Source organism: Bufo gargarizans, chromosome 1 (genome assembly GCF_014858855.1).
Source record: "Bufo gargarizans isolate SCDJY-AF-19 chromosome 1, ASM1485885v1, whole genome shotgun sequence".
Lineage (NCBI taxonomy): Eukaryota > Metazoa > Chordata > Amphibia > Anura > Bufonidae > Bufo > Bufo gargarizans.
This window is the reverse complement of record NC_058080.1, coordinates 356583069-356605637: the sequence shown is the minus strand read 5'-3', so window position 1 is coordinate 356605637 and position 22569 is coordinate 356583069. Positions and strand designations below refer to the sequence as shown.

Genomic DNA, 22569 nt, shown 5'->3' with positions numbered 1-22569 from the left:
CGTTTACTATTACAAAAAACGCGCGTTTGAGAAACGCTCAGGTGTGAAAGCAGGGTAAGGGAGTTGCCATAGGATAAAAACTTTGGTGTAATGTCTCGCCTGTTCCCCCTCAATTCTCTCGTTCCTGCTGCAGCAGTAACATCTCAACGTAGGGACATGTGATTGATACTGCAGAGAACAGGGGACTGGACAGGAGCTGCGGTGGGTTAGCTGCCTTATGTATTTACACCAACTTATTCTGTGTGCAAGAAGCATTTTCGAATTTGCATATTACTATATATCATTAATTTGCCTGTACAATTACCGGGAAATTTAAAACTGTAATGATCATAGTAGTTGACATGACAAGAGCTTGTAGATATTCCATATTTTATGTAGGGTGTATTATAAAAGGTCCAGAGGGAGTTTGGTTGTCAGTTTAACACCTTAAGGACCAGGCCATTTTTTGCAAATCTAAAACGCTTTGACTTATCCAGGCCATTCTGAGATAGTTTTTTCGTCACATATTGTACTTCATGACACTGGTAAAATGAAGTCAAAAAAATAAATTTATATTTTTTCTCTACTTCTATAATACATGGTAATACCTCCAAACATGGTTATTACTTTACATTCCCCACATGTCTACTTCATGTTTGCATCATTTTGGGAATGATATTTTATATTTTGGGGATGTTACAAGGCTTAGAAGTTTGGAAGCAAATCTTGAAATTGTTCTAAACTTTTCAAAAACCCAATTTTTAGGGACCATTTCAGGTCTGAAGTCACTTTGTGAGGCTTATATAATAGAAACCACCCAAAAATGACCCCATTCTAGAAACTACACCCCTCAAGGTATTCAAAACTAATTTTACAAACGTCGTTAACCCTTTAGGTGTTCCACAAGAGTTTTTGGCAAATAGAGATGACATTTCAAAATTTCACTTTTTTAGCAGATTTTCCATTTAATTTTTTTTTCCAGTTACAAAGCAAGGGTTAACAGCCAAACAAGACTCAACATTTATGGCCCTGATTCTGTAGTTTACAGAAACACCCCATATGTGGTCGTAAACTGCTGTACGGGCACACGGCAGGGCGCAGAAGGAAAGGAATGCCATACGGTTTTTGGAAGGCAGTTTTTGCTAGACAGTTTTTTTGGGACACCATGTCCCATTTGAAGCCCCCCTGATGCACCCCCAGAGTAGAAACTCCCAAAAGTGACCCCATTTTAGAAACTACGGGATAGGGTGGAAGTTTTGTTGGTACTAGTTTAGGGTACATATAATTTTTGGTTGCTCTATATTACACTTTTTGTGAGGCAAGGTAACAAGAAATAGCTTTTTTGGCACTTTTTTTGTTATTTACAACATTTATCTGACAGGTTAGATCATGTGGTATTTTTATAGAGCAGGTTGTCACGGACGCGGCGATACCCAATATGTATACAATTTTTTTTATTTATGTAAGTTTTACACAATGGTTTCATTTTTTAAACAAAAAAAATCATGTTTTAGTGTTTCCATAGTCTAAGAGCCATAGTTTTTTCAGTTTTTGGGCGATTATCTTGGGTAGGGTATGATTTTTGCGGGATGAGATGACTGGCGCTATTTTGGGGTGCATATGACTTTTTGATCGCTTGCTATTACACTTTTTGTGACATAAGATGACAAAAAATTGCTTTTTTTACACCGTTTTTATTTTTTTACGGTGTTCATCTGAGGGGTTAGGTCATGTGATATTTTTATAGAGCCGGTCGATACGGACGCAGCGATACCTAATATGTATACATTTTTTTTATTTATGTAAGTTTTACACAATGATTTCATTTTTAAAACAAAAAAAATCATGTTTTAGTGTTTCCATAGTCTAAGAGCCATAGTTTTTTCAGTTTTTGGGCGATTATCTTGGGTAGGGTATCATTTTTACAGGATGAGATGACTGGCGCTATTTTGGGGTGCATATGACTTTGATCGCTTGCTATTACACTTTTTGTGATGTAAGGTGACAAAATTGTTTATTTAGCACAGTTTAAACTTTTTATTTTTTACGGTGTTCATCTGAGGGGGTTAGCTCATGTGATATTATTATAGGGCTGGTCGATACAGACGCGGCGATACCCAATATGTATACTTTTTTATTTTATTTATTCAAGTTTTACACTAATATCATTTTTGAAACAAAAAAAATATCATGTTATAGTGTCCCCATAGTTTTATTTTTTGGGCCATTGTCTCATGTAGGGGCTCATTTTTTGCGGGATGAGGTGATGGTTTGATTGGTACTATTTTGGCGTACATGCGACTCTCTTGATCACTTTTATTACCTTTTTTGGTAAGTAAGGTGGGCAAAATTTAAATTTCCTGATAGTTTTTATTTTTTCATTTTTATGGCGTTCTCCGTGCAGGAAAAGTAACATGACCGTTTTATAGATCAGGTCGTTACGCCACGGCGATACCTAATATGTGTAGTGTATTTTTTATTTTTTTTTTTTTTTTATATTCAGTGATAAATGTGTTTTTATTATCTTTACTTTTTTCACTTTTTTTTTTTTTACTTTTTTTTTGGACCCAGACTCACTTGGTTCTTGAAGATCCAGTGTGTCTGATGTCTGTATAATACAGTACAGTACCCTATATAGGGTACTGTACTGTATTTTACTTACACTGAACAGATCTATGCCTTTAGCATAGATCTGTTCAGCACCATGGACAGCAGGACGCCTGAGAAGGCGTCCTGTTGCCATGGGAACCTTCCCCGTCTGCCACAATTGAGCAGACTGGGAAGGAGGGGAGCTCCCTCCCTCTGTCCCCCCCCCCCCCATCCATCTGGGGGCTGCAAAGGCACAGCAGCCCCCCGATGGCAGAGGGAGGGAGCTCCTTGACATAACCCTTTTCATTCAGCGGTCCGTACGGACCGCTGTATAGAAAGGGTGAAACGGCTGACATCGCAGCAATGTGCTGACACTGTGGTATACACCACTGACCACCAATGAAAATTCAGGGGGAGGCGGGCGGATCCCGCCTGCCTCCCGCAACTGCCGCACCGCCTGCAAACTCCCACAACCCGCCCCCCTGAACCCCGCAGAGATAAAATCATTCAGTATACTCGTCCTGGTGCGCTAAGTACTGTTGTGCTGTAAATAAACTTGCTTCTCTCTCTTAGATGTGTTCATCTGCAAAAGCAAGAAAAAAAAAAAGTTTAAACTTTCAGTATTTGTCGCATTTTACTGCACAAAACTATCTTAAGTTACCATGATTAGTCGTTACTTCTCTTTTACTGTTTGGATCACTCTAGTTTAACTCCTTCCCAACCGCCGCTGTAGAAGTACGGTGGGAGTTGGGTCTTTAAAGATGGCGCCTGCTTGCAAACGCAGTGGGCTTCATAGTAAACACGTTTTCGTTGGTTCAAACGACAGACATGCGGGGTTAATGTCTGATTGTCGTTAATGCAGACCAGACATTTAACCCCTCAGATGCTGTTGTCAGTTGTGATCGAGGCATCTGTGACTACGATCAGGGGAGACGCTCATTGTCTGAGATACCATGGGTCTCTCTGAAGAAACTCATGCTATTGTAGTTCCTGTAGAGACCCGCAGGTGGCAGGGCTCCTTAAGAACATGGCAAATCAGCAATGAGTTGCAATGGCAATTCATTGCTGTGTAAGGGAGAAGCAATCTAATAATTGCTTCTTAATCACCTAGGGTGACAAATAAAAAAACGTTTAAAAAAAATAAAAATCGATCCCTTTTCCCATAATAAAAAAAGCCAAACTTCATAGGCATCGCCACTACTCAGAATTCCCAAACTATTAAAGAAATGCATTTATCGCGTATGGTGATTTGCCTTATTGTCATCACTTCACCTACCCCCAAAAAATGAATAAAAAGTGATGATACTGATACTATTTTGGAGTATCAGTCAAAACTACATCTCAGACCGCATAAATTGAGCTCTCACACAGCTCCATAGACTTGACTATAAAAAAAAGTTATGGGTGCTATTAGAAAGTACAAATTGTCCCCCTCAAAAACTAGCCCTCATAGGACTAATGAATTAAAAAATTAAAATGATAGTGGAAAGTAGGAAGTAAAAAAATGGAAATGCAAAAATGGAAAGTCCTCCAGGGATGAAATGGTTAAGACAGCATTGAGAAAGAATTACGTTCTTGGCAGGGACTAAAAATTATCTCCTATGTCCATGCAGGGTGGCTCTTTAGTAGCTAAGGAGGTATCCTTGCTATAGATGGCTGGATCTCAGGGTGTTTAGCAGTTTAAAAACATGATCATGATTACAGCTGTAGCTGCCATACATCACAAGTTGCAGCACTTAGAAATGGGCCCCAGCGAGAGCTGCATATATGTGAAGTTCAAACTTCCAACCTGATTTTTAAAAAGCTGTCTCCCCCAATGTACAGTTGCAAGAAAAATTATGTGAACTCTTTGGAATGATATGGATTTCTGCACAAATTGGTCATACAATGTGATCTGATCTTCATCTAAGTCACAACAATAGACAATCACAGACTGCTTAAACGAATAACACACACAGAATTAAATGTTACGATGTTTTTATTGAACACACCATGTAAACATTCACAGTGCAAGTGGAAAAAGTATGTGAACCCTTGGATTTAATAACTGGTTGAACCTCCTTTGACAGCAATAACTTCAACCAAACGTTTCCTGTAGTTGCAGATCAGACGTGCACAATGGTCAGGAGTAATTCTTGACCATTCCTCTTTACAGAACTGTTTCAGTTTAGCAATATTCTTAGGATGTCTGGTGTGAATCGCTTTCTTGGTGTCATGCCACAGCATCTCAATCGGGTTGAGGTCAGGACTCTGACTGGGCTACTCCAGAAGGCGTATTTTCTTCTGTTTAAGCCATTCTGTTGTTGATTTACTTATATGCTGTGGTATCCTCCCATGAAATCCATTCTTGTTTAGTGTTTTACGTATCGTAGATTCACTAACAGGGATATTAGCATATGCCAGAGACTTTTGTAAGTCTTTAGCTGACACTCTAGGATTCTTCTTCACCTCATTGAGCAGTCTGCGCTGTGCTCTTGCACTCATCTTTACAGGACGGCCACTCCTAGGGAGAGTAGCAGCAGTGCTGAACTTTCTCCATTTATAGACAATTTGTCTTACCGTGGACTGATGAACAGCAGTGCTTTTGGAGATACTTTTATAACCCTTTCCAGCTTTATGCAAGTCAACAATTCTTAATCATAGGTCTTCTGAGAGCTCTTTTGTGCGAGGCATCATTCACATCAGGCAATGCTTCTTGTGAAAAGCAAACCCAGAGGCAAACACCTCACTCCAATTAGCTCTTGGAGATGTCATTAGTAGGGGTTCACATACTTTTTCCACCTGCACTGTGAATGTTTACATGGTGTGTTCAATAAAAACATGGTAACATTTAATTATTTGTGTGTTATTAGTTTGAGCAGACTGTGATTGTCTATTGTTGTGACTTAGATGAAGATCACATTTTATTACCAATTGGTACAGAAATCCATATCATTCCAAAGGGTTCACATACTTTTTCTTGCAACTGTAGATCGGCTAGCACTGTGGTTTTGTTGTTTTAAAGTGTAGATTGTGCATGTTGTCAATCCACTGGTCCCCCCCTTCCCCATCATTCAGAGGGCATACTGGCCTTTTGATTGTTGCATATGAAGGTTCCCCCCCCGTAAAGGAGTAATAAGTTGAGTGCTTTCTCATCTAATCACCTCTCTGCACCTAAAAGATGAAGTTTGCCAGCATACATTTCACACTGTCCCTCCTATCTATAGAGTAAAATATGCAGACTGCTTCTCTAGCAGTACTCGTTACACACTACAGTAAGTCATAATTATCACTAGAAAGGAATCTATTTCTGATATATCTAAATAATTTTCATCAGTCAGGAGGATACATTTTTGATTACTGTACTTTGAAAAAATAAAATAATTCCACCTTTCAGACAGGTGTAGTGTTAAGGGGTATTCCAGTCCTGAGAACTTATCCTATGAGGAGGGAATAACTATTAGATCAGTGGTGATCCTACCACAGAGACCCCTTACCCTATGGGGCCCCTTGAACTGAACATAGCAGAAGGTCAGGCATGTGGACTGACACTCCATTAATTACATAGTTGCATAGTTAATACGGTTGACATAAGTCCAAGTGCAACCAAGCGATAGGTGGGGACGCGAATCCCAGAAGGAAGTGAAACTCAGATTTCTACACATTTTCAGAAGCATTAATGTCATTTACTTTTAAGAAATGATCTAAATCCTTTTTAAAACTGTCCACTCTTCCTGCTGTGACCACGTCCTGAGGATTCACAGTTCTTTACAGTAAAGAAGCTTTGATGCGTCTGGAGACTGAACTTTTTCTTCTCCAGTCGGAGGCAGTGCCCCCTTGTCTTTTGAGGGCATTTTACACTGAACAATTTTTCTCCATATTTTTTATATGGCCCATTTGTATAGTTTAAATGGTTTAATCTTGTCCCCCCTTAGATGTCTCTTCTCACGACTAAATAAATAAATAAATTCAATTCTTTTAATCTTTCTTCAGAACTAAGACCCTCCATGCCCCTTATCAGTTTAGTTGCTCTCCTCTGTACCTTTGACAGCTGCAGTGCATCCTTTCTATGAACTAGTGCCCAGAACTGAACTGCATATCCTATATTACATCCCTGCCCCGCAAGTCCATGCCTCGTTTAGGCAGGAGCTTCATAGTCGTCACTGGGCATGCGCCGAGCCCAGTGACGTCCGATGCTCGCTCTTCCCTAATTCTCCAGCAAATCGCACTGGAGCAGCCCTCAGTGGGTACTGCGTCTGCGCGAGACTTCGCTCGGCCGTCAGGGAGGGGAAGGAGAGGGATGAGACGCTGTGGGCGGTTAGGGATTCAGGAGGAAGGCGTTTTGGGCACTGCAGGGGGGCGTTACTGGGCACACAAAGTGGAACATAACGCCCCTCTGGGCACCTTCAGAATTAATTAGCATAATTATAAAAGTAGTTTTTCAGCTAAACTACTGGACGGATTACAGTAGGGAACAGCAAAGCCGATTCAAGGTAATCTGTGGAGCATGACTGGTTTAAAATCTGAATTTGTGTTATGAGAGGTGACAGAATCCCTTTAAGAACTCTTGGGTGTAATCCATCTGGACCTGGAGCCTTGTTCACATTTACCTGATTTAACTTATCTTGGACCATATCTACAGTTAGCCAATTGAGTATATTACTGGATGTACTAACAGCCCCAGCACCACAGATATCAGCTCCTTTCTCTTCTTTTGTATATACAGAGCTAAAAAACACATTTAGGGCTCTTTCACACCTGCGTTGTTCTTTTCCGGCATAGAGTTCCGTCGTCGGGGCTCTATGCCGGAAGAATCCTGATCAGGATTATCCCCATGCATTCTGAATGGAGAGAAATCCGTTCAGGATGCATCAGGATGTCTTCAGTTCAGGACCGGAATGTTTTTTGGGCGGAGAAAATACCGCAGCATGCTGCTCTTTTTGCTCCGGACAAAAATCCTGAACACTTTGAAAGGCATTAATCCGGATCCGGCCTTAAGCTAAACGTTGTTTTGGCGCATTACCGGATCCGACGTTTAGCTTTTTTCTGAATGGTTACCATGGCTGCCAGGACGCTAAAGTCCTGCTTGCCATGGTAAAGTGTAGTGGGGAGCGGGGGAGCAGTATACTTACCTTCCGGGGCGCTTCAGAGTGACGTCAGGGCGCCCCACGTGCATGGATGATGTGATCGCATGGATCGCGTCATCCATGCGCATGGGGCGCTCTGATGTCACTCTGGAGCGCCCCAGGAGCCGCACGGACGGTAAGTATACTGCTCCCCCGCTCCCCACTACTACTATGGCAACCAGGACTTTAATAGCATCCTGGCTGCCATAGTAACACTGAACGCATTTTGAAGACGGATCAGTCTTCAAATGCTTTCAGTTCACTTGCGGTGTTACGGATCCGGCGGGCACTTCCGGCAAATGGAGTACACGACGGATCCAGACAACGCAAGTGTGAAAGAGCCCTTAGTAACTCTGCCTTTTCCTTCTCTTCGGTGACTAATCTCTGTGGAAGTTGTGGAGACAGCAGAGTACTGTACTCAGCTGTTTCCAGAACTCCCATATGGATGAATGGGATGGAAGTCCACATGCCTGACCTGTCCCTCCATTCATTTCAGGGGTCCCGAGTTGTGATGAGTGAACTTCATGTTTTGGGGTACGGGTTTTCTGGCAATTCCGTTATGGAGGTTCGCTCATCACTTGTCCCGAGGGATACTTAGTCTTTGTGATCAGTTTGGGTGCCAGTGGTAGGACCACCTTCAATCTAATAGTTACCCCCTATCCTGTGAATAGGAGAGAACTAGTCACAACATGAATACCTCTTTAATGCATTATATTAAGTTTAGAAATGTATCTTTTTTTTTTTTTTTTTTAGATTGTTTTGTATATGGGATGGAAAACTATATCCTGTATAATTCCCAATACTTGCATGGAAATGTTGGTTGGTACATTCCTGCAGTTTTTGCTTTTTTACGTTTCAGAATTATAATCCCTGTATTTTATAGGTGGTACTTTTTTTTAACTTTCCATCTTAAAAATGGATTTTGGTCTTTCCAGGTTCAGTGATTTATTATTTTATATTATGACTATATGTGCATGTAAATTTAGGTCAAGAGGCATATATGAACTGCATATGTAGAACTTTTTTTTTTTTTTTTTTAAGGAAGTATGAATATTACTTTCTGCTTGAGTTAGGCTACTTTTCACACTTGCGTTCGGGGCTCCGCTTGTGAGTTCCGTTTGAAGGCTCTCACAAGCGGCCCCGAACGCATCCGTCCAGCCCTAATGCATTCTGAGTGGATGCGGATCCGCTCAGAATGCATCAGTCTGGCAGCGTTTGGGATCCGCTCCGCTCAGCAGGCCGATACCCGAACACAGCTTGCAGCGTTCGGATGTCTGCCTGGCCGTGCGGAGGCAAACGGATCCGTCCAGACTTACAATGGAAGTCAATGGGGGCGGATCCGTTTGAAGGTGACACAATATGGTGCAATTTTCAAACTGATCCGTCCCCCATTGACTTTCAATGTAAAGTCTGGACGGATCCGTCTGCGGCTACTTTCACACTTAGAATTTACTTTACAATATAATGCAGACGGATCCGTTCTGAACGGATCCATCGTCTGCATTATATGAGCGGATCCGTCTCAGACGGATCCGCTCTGAACGCAAGTGTGAAAGTAGCCTTAGACTTTTACCCAGTAATATCAAATCTTATGCAATTTTTTATTTATTTATAAAAAAAATTACATTTTGAGACAAAATTACATGAATGTGTCTGTGGGTATGAAGTGCTGAGTGGCATTTTGGCAATGTGCCAGGTTTTTACTCCCTGAAAATATAAGGGTATAGGGGCTTGTTTTGGTTGATTCCTTTATTTTGTAACTTAGGTTTTATTGTAACATGCAAAAATTATCCAGGTACCAGAGGTGCAAAATGTTGAGACCAGAAATGAAGGCTTTGTTCCTGAAGGACTGTCTGTAAGGGCAGCATCCAGTAGTTTTCTCTGACATGTTTTTATGATAACTGACTTATTTTATTCTACTTGACCAATATCTTCTCAGGTGGCAGAATTGTCTCCTCCAAACCATTTGCACCTCTCAACTTCCGTATTAACAGCAGAAACCTGAGTGGTGAGTTTTCTTACAAGTAATTTTACTTTTTTTTTTTTTTTTTTTAAACACTTAAATGCTTAGTTGGCAATACAGGGGAGAAATTTTGTTTGAAGGCGGAGTAGAAATGCAATTATAAAATTTTATACAATTTTACAATAGGATTCAATATGTTGTCTTGCTTTATAGTATTTAAGAGGATTTTTTTTTAAGTGTCAGGTTTTACAGTATCATAGGGAACAGGCTTCTATTTCAGTAAAGAGAATTGTCTAACAGGTTGTGTGTTACATGGGTAGTCTAGGATTAGAATAACATGTCTTCTTTCTTCTAGAAACTGAGGTTGAGGTATATAATACCACACACCTGTGTGTATATGTGTGGTGCTGTAGTTGGAAGAAAGCAGCCATGAGTAGTCCTCCCTCCAACAGTACTCAGTTTTACTACAGCATTACTTTGTTCTTCCAGATATTGGCACAATAATGAGAGTAGTTGAACTGTCACCGCTCAAAGGCTCTGTTTCTTGGACCGGCAAGCCAGTTTCTTACTATCTGCACACCATTGATCGGACTTTAGTAAGCATCTTTTAATAATACTATATTTCCACTATCCTGAATAGTTTTTTTTTCCAACATATATTGTTTATTATACTGTTTTATATTTGCTCAAAATTGTGTGTACTTGTGGATTCTTCCAAAAAAGTAGTGCCACCTTTTATCATTTGTCTTGCAGCTTGAAAATTATTTTTCCAGTCTGAAAAATCCAAAACTCAGGGTAAGTTTTAAAGTAAAGCAAAATATCCAAATTATTTATTGGTTAGCAGAACAGCAGCCAAGGTGAACTACAGCCATCTCAAGATATCTTGAACCAAGAGAAATGTAGGAAAAGACACTTCAAAAATTAATTTGATATCTTCACTCTGTTAGGAGGAGCAAGAAACAACAAGACGGAAGAATCATCGGGAAGGAAAGAGCAATACCACCACCCCTACAAAAATTCAGGAGATCAAGGTAAGGCCTATTTTATTATAATACATGACTTTTATGTGATATAGAAGAACAACTATGATGGTGGGAAATGATGATGGTAAACTACCATTTATATCCGATTTGCCCTTCAGGATTCTGGAGCAGAGGAAGAGAAGCCAGCTTCTGTGAAAAAGACTTCACCAGCCAAAGCTCGAAGAAAACTTAGCAAGAAAGGTAGGAAAATGGCTGGTCGTAAACGTGGACGTCCTAAGAAACTGCTTCCATCAGCTAGTGAGCGCAAGTCCTCCAAATCCCCTACTGCACTGGAAACTGTACATTCACAGAATGGACTTCCCCCTCAGTCCCCAACACAGACAAACCCTCAGGGTAAGTATATATTTAGTTATCATTCTGTTTTGGTCACCTTGATGCTATGCTATGACATCCCAGGGGTTTCTTGTGTAGAATAATTTTGAGTTACACAGTTGGCACCCTTAATCTTAGTTTAGCTCAGGATCCAAGCGCTGGTGCATTAGCAGAGCAACAGCTACTCATCTGAACATTGTGAGTGAGGAAAGCTGCAGGAAAGAGTGGTTGTTGGCAGCTGGGGAGCGAACATTGGCCACCAGGGTAGGCCTTCATAGGTTGTCTGTAAGGGCTTGTTCACACGAACGTAAGGGCTACGTGCCCGTGCTGCGGGCCTCATACGGCGGTTACGCAATACACTGGTCATCAGCCATGTGCATTCCACATCACGGATGCGGACCCTTTCACTTGAATGGCTCGCAAATCTGGAGGTGTGGAACGAAACCCCACAGAAGCACTACGGAGTGCTTCTGTGGTCCATTCCGTTCTGTGCTTCCGTTACGCAAAAAGATAAAACAAATTCTATCTTTTTGCAGAACGGAAGGATCGCAGACCCCATTCAAGTGAATAGGTCTGCGATCCGCAAATATCTTTGCAACTTTAAGTATGGATTGCAAAGTTCACTAGGAAAAGTGAAAAAATTATGTATATAAAAAACACATTTCCTTTGCATTAATATTGTAATATACTTTTAAGGAGTTGTGCACTCATTTTCAGACCCCTCAGACTGGCGGGACCGGCATTGGTGATCATACTTAGCTGATCCCTGGCACTGGGTTCTGTCTTGTTCAGTCCCTGGCTTCTGCTGCCTGTCTCTGGTCCCATCCTATACAAAGCCACTTCAGCCAACCACGGCCGCTTCTCAACTTGCATAACTCAAATGGTTATGTGACCTAAGGGGAGCAGTTCCCCACTGTGGCCTGTAATTGGTGCTAACAGGAAATGAGACTAATAGTGGAGGCCTGGGAGCAAACCAGCCAGGACCTAGTATTGGGGATCAGATAAGTATGATCACCAACATGGGTCCAGCTAGTCTGAGAGGTCTGGAAATCGGTGCACATACCCTTTTTAAGCTATGTGCCATTGGACACTAGTTGGTTACCCTCCTCCTTTGGACACCCTGGAAAAACTGCAAGTAGGAAATGAAATTCTAACTGACACAACCTCAGGGATGTCCATGCCTTTACTTAAGGGTTCTCCAGGAATTATGAAAATACTTAGATATTACTTTATTATAAATATATTTCCAAATACCTTTCATTAGTTATAATGGCTTTTGTCTAGGGAGCAATCATCGGGGGAAATAAAATGGCCGCCATCCTATTAGTACAGACAAAACCTGTCCTAATCACACAGCAAGATGAGTTACTTCAGAGCACTGAGCTAATAAGCTGCCTCATCCTCCCCTCTGCTTGTCTGGGATTATAATCCTGAATACAGTTTAGATCTTCAGCTGAATCTTTGTAGGAATGGAGGTCATGAAGTAGGAGGAGGGTGGGGATGTGGCTAATGAGCAGCAGCACTTGTATGCAGTTTCCATTACCACACCCTCTTATTGTCCTGTCTGTACTTGAACTCCATTCCCACAGAGCTTCAGCTGAAGATCTTGTCAGGGATTATGTTCCTGAATATATTTGGTAAGTAGAAGAGGAGGAGGCTGAGGCAGCTCTTTACCTCAGTGTTAACATAGTAACATAGTTTATAAGGCTGAAAAAAAGACATTTGTTTATCCAGTTCAGCCTGTTATCCTGCAAGTTGATCCTTCCTTCCTGACTCCAATCAGGCAGTTAGAATAACTCCTTTGATCAACCACCTCTCCAGAAATCTAATACTAGCCTGTGTTGTGAAGTAACTTGTCCTGCTGTGTGATTAGGACAGGTTTTGTGTGTGCTAATAGGATGGCAGCCATTTTATTTCTCCTAATGATAGCTCTATCGACAAGAAGAGCCATTATAAATGATGAAAGGTATTTTCATTCCTGGCGAACCCCTTTAAGCTGAATTGTAATATAATTAAAGGAGTTCATGGTTCTGAAATTGCTAAAGGCCCAGACTACTTTTTCTGTTCATAAATTGAGAAAATAAGTTAGGGTTATTAATATATGTATGGTATTTATGTTATACAGATACATACAAGTCACCTCAGAGTCCCTATTTTCAGCTACCTCCCAAAGTGCAGCGTCAACCTTCCAACCAGCTGTTGTCTTCACCCACACCACCAGCCCTGCATCAGCTGCTTGGTAAGAATCCTACATGGGATCATGTGCAAGGAAGTTGTCTTACTTGTGTTCCAGAGAGGAAAATGGTGTATTCAAGGAGCAGTTAAATTGAAGAACTCAATATTTAGTGGTGTGTTCTACGCTAACCTTTAATTTGACATGATGACTTACAGCTTTATATGCAGTCTGAAATGCAGGTATTGGTAGAAAAAAAAACTTGAATGTCAAGGAATGATTGACATTTCAGGACTAGGGTGACATGATCTAATCAGCTAATGATTCAAAATCCTAATGACCATGTGGGTTGACTTCACCTGACAGTTGTCCAAATGATAGCATATTAGTTTTTTAGTTTTTTTTGACTTGTAAAAACCATGCATTTCCCGTAGGCATTTTTTTTTTTTACTTTTTAGTAACAAGTTTCAATTTTTTTTGCAGGCTTTTTTGAAATGCCTGAAGAAAACACCATAACCAGACCAATCTGCAAGTTAAGTGAGCCTGTCGCTGTCAAGCAGCCCACCATAGACCTGCTTGAGGAGTTGCCAATATTAAAAGCACTTTCTCTTCTTCAGGCGGGCCTGTGTTGCGCTGCTAGACAGTACAAGCTGTAAAACCGATGCCCACAGTAGTATTTGTAATGCACAGGAACCAGGCAGAATTTCACCATTGGGGGTGAGTGATGTCGTGGGATAGGGGAACTGCCAGTAGTTTACTATGGGACAATGAGGTAACAGACTACTTATAAAAGAAAAAAAGGGCTGAAATAAATACACTGAAGGAAAAAAGCGCCACTACAAAGAAAATATGTTTGTTTCATGATTCAAATAGATTTACAGCTAACAACTAGAGGTTGTGTTTTATGCATAAAAATGCATTAAAAAATTTAGAAAAAAGCCACATAAAAAACTAGTTGAAACTAGCCTTAGGCTACTTCCACACTTGCGTTTTGGTGCGGATCCGTTCAGATAATACAAACGTCTGCATCCGTTCAGAACTGATCCATTTGTTTTATCTTTAACATAGCCAAGACCGATCTGTCTTGAACACCATTGAAAGTTAATGGAGGACGGATCCGTTTTCTATTGTCATTGAAAATTGATTTATCCCCATTGACTTACATTGTGTGTCAGAACGGATCCTTTTGGCTCAGTTTTGGTGTCCGCCTCCAGAGCGGAATGGAGACTGTACTGATGCATTCTGAGCGGATCCTTATCCATTCAGAATGCATTAGGGCAAAACTGATCCATTTTGGACCGCTTGTGAGAGCCCTGAACGGATCTCACAAACGGAAAGCTAAAACGCCAGTGTGAAAGTAGCCTTAGTGATGCTTGAATGACATATGTTTGTAGACTAAGGCAGCTTAATCTAAGAGATGTGCATAATGTCTGACCTATTTTGTTGTCTGACACTCTGCCTTTCTCTAGCAGCAGTTATCACGGAAGGCTTTGGCCTCTTATCTCTCACCTTCCCGTTTAGCAGCTGCTTTCCGCAGTGAAGCCCTTCGGGTATTCCTGGTTAGCCTCCTTTACCCAGGATGGAACAAAGGATCTCCACCGTGGAGCTGCCCATGTCTCTGCGTCTCTCTTGTTTGTTCATTTTTCTTTTCTTTTTTTCACCTAAGTCTCATTTTATGTTGCATGTTGTGTTTGTATGCTGTACTTCTTTTACGGTACCTGCATCATTCCTTTATATCTTGCAGTTATGTTTTATTTTCAGTTCTTCATGTTTATACCTAGTTATGTTTTTCACTCATTTTCTTCTGTTTCTTACTTATGAGGTCTGTGTGTGTGTTTTTTTTTTTTTTTTTATTCTTGCCCTCATTTCACAATTATTTGTGGGGGAGGTTTTGTGCTCTGCTTTACTTTTCTGCATTTCTTGGTTGAGTCCCTTTTCGTTACATTCTATGTCCACTTTCTCCTCGGATGGAATTCAGGTTGGTTATATCTTCCTGCTATCCGAAATTTAGCTTTTTCCAAAGGAACTTCAATGCAGCACACTTTAGATGTGAAGTAATTGTAAATATATTATGGTCTGTTCAAGTCCCTGTCCTCTGGTTGCTGAAATGAAGCCACTATATTCATTTTGAAGCATTTCTGATGGGTACAATTTTGGGGCAACACCTCTTATTGTCCACCAAACCTGCTTTTTTCAGGGGGACCAGCTGTCAATCTAAGGCATGTGGGTAATCTTTGACTCTCCCCCAGCATATGGCAGATCGTGGCTCTAGACATTTCCCATGTCAGTCAACCCGCTGCCCCTACCAGTGCAGCTCATGACAGGGGCATGCCCATCGAAGGCAACAGTGGAGGAAGCGTGCTGAGCAAGTAGCATGTAGCCACGCCCCCAGATTCACTGAGCGCTTCAGCGTGCTGCAGAAGAATACTACTAGATAAATCATTTCAGAACTTTTTTCCACCTTTAATGTGACCTATAAACTGTACCACTGAATTGAAAAACAAACTGAAATCTTTTAGGTGGAGGGAAGAAAACAAAAAAAAGTGTGCACACCCTCTTATAAGTGTTCAGAATTAAGCAATCGCATTCAAAATCCTGTTAAATAGGAGTCGGCATACACCTGCCATCATTTTAAAGTGCCTCTGATTAACCCCAACTAAAGTTCAGCTGCTCTAGTTGGTTTTTCCTGAAATTTTCTTAGTCGCATCCCACAGCAAAAGCCATGGTCCACAGAGACCTTCCAAAGCATCATAGGGATCTCGTTGTTAAAAGGTATCAGTCAGGAGAAGGGGGACAGAAGAATTTCCAAGGCATTAGATATACCATGGAACACAGTGAAGACAGTCATCATCAAGTGGAGAAAATATGGCACAACAGTGATATTACCAAGAACTGGACGTCCCTCCAAAATTTATGAAAAGACAAGAAGAAAACTGGTCTGGGAGGCTACCAAGAGGCCTACAGCAACATTAAAGGAGCTGCAGGAATATCTGGAAAGTACTGGCTGTGTGGTACATGTGACAACAATCTCCCGTATTCTTCATATGTCTGGGCTATGGGGTAGAGTGGCAAGATGAAAGCCTTTACTCACGAAGAAAAACATCCAAGCCAGGCTACATTTTGCAAAGACACATCTGAAGTCTCCCAAAAGCATGTAGGAAAAGGTGTTATGGTCTGATGAAACCAAGGATGAACTTTTTGGCCATAATTCCAAAAGATATGTTTGGCGCAAAAACACTGCACATCACCAAAAGAACACCATACCCACAGTGAAGCATGGTGGTGGCAGCATCATGTTTGGGGCTGTTGTTCTTCAGCTGGAACTGGGGCCTTAGTTAAGCTAGAGGGAATTTTGAACAGTTCAAAATGCCAGTAAATATTGGCACAAAACCTTCTGGCTTCTGCTAGAAAGCTGAACTTGAAGAGGAACTTCATCTTTCAGCATACATCCAAATCAACAAAGGAATGACTTCACCAGAAGAAGATTAAAGTTTTGGAATTGCCCAGACCTGAATCTGATTGAAAATCTGTGGGGTGATCTGAAGAGGGCTGTGCATAGGAGATGCCCTCGCAATCTGACAGATTTGGAGTGTTTTTGCAAAGAAGAGTGGGCAAATCTTGCCAAGTCAAAATGTGCCATGCTGCTAGACTCATACCCAAAAGACTGAATGCTGTAATAAAATCAAAAGGTGCTTCAACACAGTATTAGTTTAAGGGTGTGCCCACTTATGCAACTATATTATATTTTTTTCTTCCCTCCACCTAAAAGATTTCAGTTTTTTTCAATTGAGTAGTACAGTTTATAGATCACTTTAAAGGTGGAAAAAGTTCTGAAATGATTTATCTTTGTCTCGTTATTTTACATCACAGAAACCTGCCATTTTAACAGGGGTGTGTATTGCTGTCCTGAGGAACGGGGTAATCCACCCCTGAAATGCTTAGACAATAAAGCTATTAGAACCATACACCCTATGTGGATGTGATCCTTGGCAGTGCCCGCAGAAGAGGTTTGTTTGGTTTTACAACTTACGACCTATATGGGGGCAGAAACATAGGAAAAATTTTACTTTTTCCACATATTTTTTTTGTTTTTTCTTCTTCCAAGAAATGAGCAGCATTGTCTTCTATCCCATAGATCTCTAGATAACAGATTTTTCAGCTGATAGCTGCTGAGGTGATGGACACCTTTTTAGGCCTCTTTCACACGGGCTTCATGTTTTTGGCCCGGATAATATGCGGGTGCGTCGCGGGAAAATGTGCGATTTTTTTTATTTTATTTTTTATTTTTTTATATTCATTTTTTTCCCTCCGCGCGAGTGCAAAACATTTTAATGCGTTTTGCATGCGCGCGAGAAAAATCTGCATGTTTGGTACCCGAACTACTTCACAGAAATTTGGGTTACGTGTTGTGTAGATTATATTATTTTCCCTCATAACATGGTTATAAGGGAAAATAATAATGATCGGGTCCCCATCCCGATCGTCTCCTAGCAACCATGTGTGAAAATCGCACCGCATCCGCACTTGCTTGCGGATGCTTGCGATTTTCACGCAGCCCCATTTACTTCTATGGGGCCTGTGTTGCGTGAAAAACTCACAAAATAGAACATGCTGTGATTTTCACACAACGCACAAGTGATGTGTGAAAATCACCGCTCATGTGCACAGCCTTATAGAAATGAATGGGTCAGTATTCAGTGCGGGTGCAATGCGTTGACTTCACCCATTGCACCCGTGCGGAAAACTCGCCTGTGTGAAAGGGGCTTTAGTCATGTTTTGAAAGTTTTTAAAATCACTGTACTGATCAGAATGTGCCGCTGTACTGCATTGAATGTAAACAAAACTTGACAGGCTATGAGTGTATCAAATAGGAAGCACAGTGCTTTGCTTATTTGACCATTGATGCGGCTTTAATTCAGGCTGTGTGCTGTCTTGTAGTGATGATAGGTGCCCAGATAAAATGGCTTTCCCTTTACTAGTCTGATTTTTATTTTTGCTACTTTGTTTTTTACACTTAAATTCTTTTTTAGACTTTTTGTTTTGTGAGTAACCCATTCAGGACCAGGCCAATTTTCATTTTGTTCATCCCTGTCTGCCAAGTACCATAGATTTTTATTTTATTTTTTACATCTTTTTGCTTACATATTTGTGGGACAAATTGGCTTTTAATAGCACCATTCAATTGGTCACATTTCTTTTTCGGATGGAATTTGAAAACAAAAATGTAATTCCAGTATTTTATATATATTTTTTTTTTATTTCTTTTTTTCATGTAATCATTCGATGCAATTGCATTTTTGGGATTTTCACAGGTTTTTCCACTAAAACCTGCTGCTTGCAAGTTTTAATTGGCAAATTTTTATGACAGGCCTGGGAGCGTTCACAACACCCAGGCTGCCATAGCGATCAGTTGACACCCTGCGATTTTGCCACAGGGGTGCCAGTTGGAGGTTGGGCAGCCCTTTCTCTCTGACTAACCACTGTGATCGCCATGGACTGCAGCATCCTAGGGCTTAACGCTGGGTTCAGACCTGAGCGTTCTGAAACGAGCACTCTGTATGCGCGATTGTACGGGCGTTTACAATCGCGCATACAGAGACAGGCGTGCACACATTGTCGCGCGTTCCCGAATATCTATGTGCGGGAACGCGCGACAAACGCCCAAAAAAAAGCTCAAGCACTTGTTTGAGCGTCGGGCGTTTTACAGCGCGATCGTACGCGCTGTAAAACGCCCAGGTGAGAACCATTCCCATAGGGAATCATTGGTTCTTGCCTGTTGTGCGTTTTACAGCGCGTAGGAACGCGCTGTAAAACGCTCAGGTGTGAACCCAGCCTAAATCTCAAACTCTGGTCATTGCCGACAGGTGTCAGCTGTATTAAACATTAAACATTTAGCTTTGTATTAAGCAAGCTCAACTTGTGATCCCACTCCATGTACCCTTCCCACAATGCTTGCTTATACATGTAAGTGACTTGGTCTGGAAAAAGTTAATTATTAATGTTAATTAAGTTTAGTTTTTTGTGGTGGGGGGCAGTTTTTGTAGTATTTGGTTATCTGTCGAAGTGGTATACCTTGTGCCCTTTATTTCCAGTTGTGCATTTCTTTTACGTCTTACTAACACCTTCTCTATCAGAATCCTTTAGGGTACAGTACTTGCAGCTTATGTCTTACATGAAGACTCCGCAGTACAAAGCTGGACTTCAGCAACTGTTAGAAAAGGAAAAGGTATGCATTTTTTAATTTTTTTCTTAATCTAAAATCTTCCATTTCTTAAATTTTTAATTGCTAGTTATACAAAGTACTGTATACTTTATTAATATAATGCTGAGAAGAGACATATATATATATATATCCTTACAGTTCAGGCTGTTATCCTGCTAAGTTGAGCCTGAGAGAAGCAAAAAACGCTTGATAGAAGTCAGTTGTTCTCCAGATATTGCAATCAGAATATCTCATTAGATCAATAACCTTCTCCGATAATCTGATAACTATAACCTGTAATATTATTGCACTCCAGAAATACATACAGCCCCCTCTTGAACTGTTTTAGAGAATTCACCATCTCCACCTCCTTAGGCTTTGTTCACATCACCGTTCAGCCTTTCCGTTCTCCTGCCCCGTTTAGGGGTAAGAAAACGGGAAGGATGGATTTGGCACACAACTGAGCAGAAGGGAGCCCATCTGCCCCATAGATTAAATGGGGTCCGTTTTGTCTCCACTCAAAAATCTTCTTCTGAGCGGAAACCTAACGGACCCCATTATAGTCTATGTGGCCCGTGGGCTCCTTTCTGCTCAGTTATGTGCCGAATCCGTCCTTTCCGTTTTCCTTCCCCTAAACGGGACAGGAGAACGGAAAGGCTGAATGGTGATGTGAATGAATCCTTAGGCAGAGAGTTCCATCGTCTCACTGCTCTTACCATAAAGAATCCTCTTCTATGTTGGTGTAAAAGCATTCATAGGTGTAGATGATGCCCCATTTTTAATATCCCAGTCCTGGGTGTAAATGGATCATGGGAGAGATCTTGATAGATTTATGTATATTATTATTATTTTTTTTTCTATATAACTCTAATTTTTACTCTTTCTGGGTACTGCAGTCCACCCATTCCAGTTACTTTAGTTGATCCTACTTAGGCTCCATTACACTCAAAATATCAGATGACATACTCTTGGAGCATTGATTGCCTGGCTTCTGGGATTTGTTCAGCCCTGGATGTAAATGGGGTGTAATTTTGTATGGGTAGTAGGAATATTTTCCCCTTATTAATGTGTACATTTGAAATGTTTTTGATAGGAGAAGAATTCTAATCTCCTTGGTGCAGCTCAGCAGCTTCGTACCCACTGCCAAGCTCAGAAGGAGGAGATCAAGAAGCTATTTCAACAGAAGCTGGATGAGGTACAGTCAGTTTATATGTTGTAATTGTAGGCATTTGATCAATGTTGCTACAATAACCTTGAAATTAGTCTATGAATGGAAAGTATGGATAGGGATTGTCCAAAAAGATGATCCCTTTTAATTGTTTTTATGTAATTTACTTTGGAATGTTTATTTTTATAGGGAATGATCTTGTAGTATCTGCAGTAACACATGGTACAGATAAGGAGTCCAGATTGCTATTTAATTTTTTTTACTTATCTGCAGTACTGCTCAGAAATGCCTTGTTCACATCTGCAATAAACCCACATTAAATCATAAAATTGTAATGTGAATTTTGACATGGATTTCACAATGGTTGTAATCAGCTGTAGAGTATACTATAGAGTGCCACAGAGATCGGCATTTTGGCAGATACGTTCTCCATCCCTATACTGTCATGGCCGGAAATCAATGGGACACAGTTTCCCTTGTTTTTGGCAGCAAAAAACATCTTGGAACAGTCCTGCCTAAATGCAATACAGCACATAGTTGTGGGGACTATAATGTTACAGATATAAAATAAAAAAGGGTTTGTCAGAGGTTTTATAATGGCCAGCATGTAAAATCTGACCATGGTGTTTTTTTGAATAAAAAACACAGCCAAGACAATGTGGTATTTGGAAAAAAAATTACCTTGAAACCACAGTAAGGCCTCATGCACACGGCCGTTGCATGGCCGTATTGCTGCCTGCAAACAGCGAGTCTGCAATATGCCAGCACCGGCTGTGTGCTCCCCGCATCATGGATCTGGACCCATTCATTTGAATGGGTTCGCAATCCGGAGCTGTGGTGCGGAACGGAGGCACGGAAACACTACAGAGTGCTTCTGTGGTGTTTCTGTCCATGCCTCCACACTGCAAAAAAATAAAACATGTTCTATTCTTTTGCGGTGCGAACGGATCATGGACCCATTCAAGTTGAATGGGTCTCGATCTGTCCCGGCCTAACCCCTTAGGGACGCATGACGTACCGGTACAGCAGGTTTCCCGAGTCCTTAAGGACCCATGATGTACCGGTACGTCATGAGTTTAAAACGGGATAGCGGCAATGCATGGGTTAATCGGAACAGGATGCCCGCTGAAATCAGTCAGCGGCCATCCTGTCACAAAAACGATGAGGAAATTAAAATTTTGCCCACCTTACTTCCCAAAAAAAGGTAATAAAAGTGATCAAAAAAGTCACATGTACGCCAAAATAGTACCAATCAAACAGTCATCTCATCCCGCAAAAATCATACCCTACCCAAGATAATTGCCCAAAAACTGAAAAAACTATGGCTCTTAAACTATGGAAACACTAAAACATGATATATTTTTCTTTTTGTTTTTCCGCTGTGGAGCGGAACGGAGGCACGGAAACACTACAGAGTGCTTCTGTGGGGTTTCTCTGTCCATGCCTCCACACTGCAAAAAAATAACATGTTCTATCTTTTTGCGGTGCGAACGGATCATGGACCCATTCAAGTTGAATGGGTCTCGATCTGTCCCGGCTGCATAGCTGCCAGGGGAGGAGCTAACAGCTTTTACTAGTGTCAACACCTCCTAGAGGACATAGCTATACCCACGGTTCCTGTGTCCCCCAATGAAGAGCGAGAAACAGATTTTACTGGTAAGTTTTACAAAAATCTCGTCTTCATAGTGACGGGTTTACACTGCCGGTTTTCTTGTTTTCATAGGGATAGAAAAAAAACCATAGTTAAAGGGGTCTTGTCTTCTTGTTTTTACTAAGGCATGAGAGAGGAGACACAGTCCCGACCATCAGTCGGCCGGGAAACTGCAGACAACTGCAGTGCTCGCAATTTGTGTCTCCCATTGTGGTGCATGAGAGCCACTGAAACAGCGTAGCCAACAAGCCAAAATTCTGAGTTAAGGAATCTGCAAAGCTTGCTGTGCTACACTGTTTCTGCGGCTCTCATGCACCACAATGGGAGCCACTGAAACAGCGTGCCCAGCTGGTGCTCGGGACTGTCTCATCTCGCCTTAGTAAT

The 22569-nt window shown here is 41.2% G+C and overlaps 1 protein-coding gene across 5 annotated transcripts in view; it reads left to right on the top strand.

Annotated features, from left to right (window-relative positions):
* DOT1L (DOT1 like histone lysine methyltransferase) overlaps window positions 1–22569 on the top strand; it is a 167338-nt gene that overhangs the window by 85942 nt on the left and 58827 nt on the right. For all 5 annotated transcript variants that reach the window (XM_044268984.1, XM_044268978.1, XM_044268995.1 and 2 more), the window contains exons 10-17: window positions 9613–9681; window positions 10126–10232; window positions 10390–10431; window positions 10584–10667; window positions 10778–11012; window positions 13117–13230; window positions 19299–19390; window positions 20460–20561. In XM_044268984.1, coding sequence (XP_044124919.1) covers window positions 9613–9681; window positions 10126–10232; window positions 10390–10431; window positions 10584–10667; window positions 10778–11012; window positions 13117–13230; window positions 19299–19390; window positions 20460–20561 — 845 coding nt within the window. The remainder of the gene's footprint in view (window positions 1–9612; window positions 9682–10125; window positions 10233–10389; window positions 10432–10583; window positions 10668–10777; window positions 11013–13116; window positions 13231–19298; window positions 19391–20459; window positions 20562–22569) is intronic.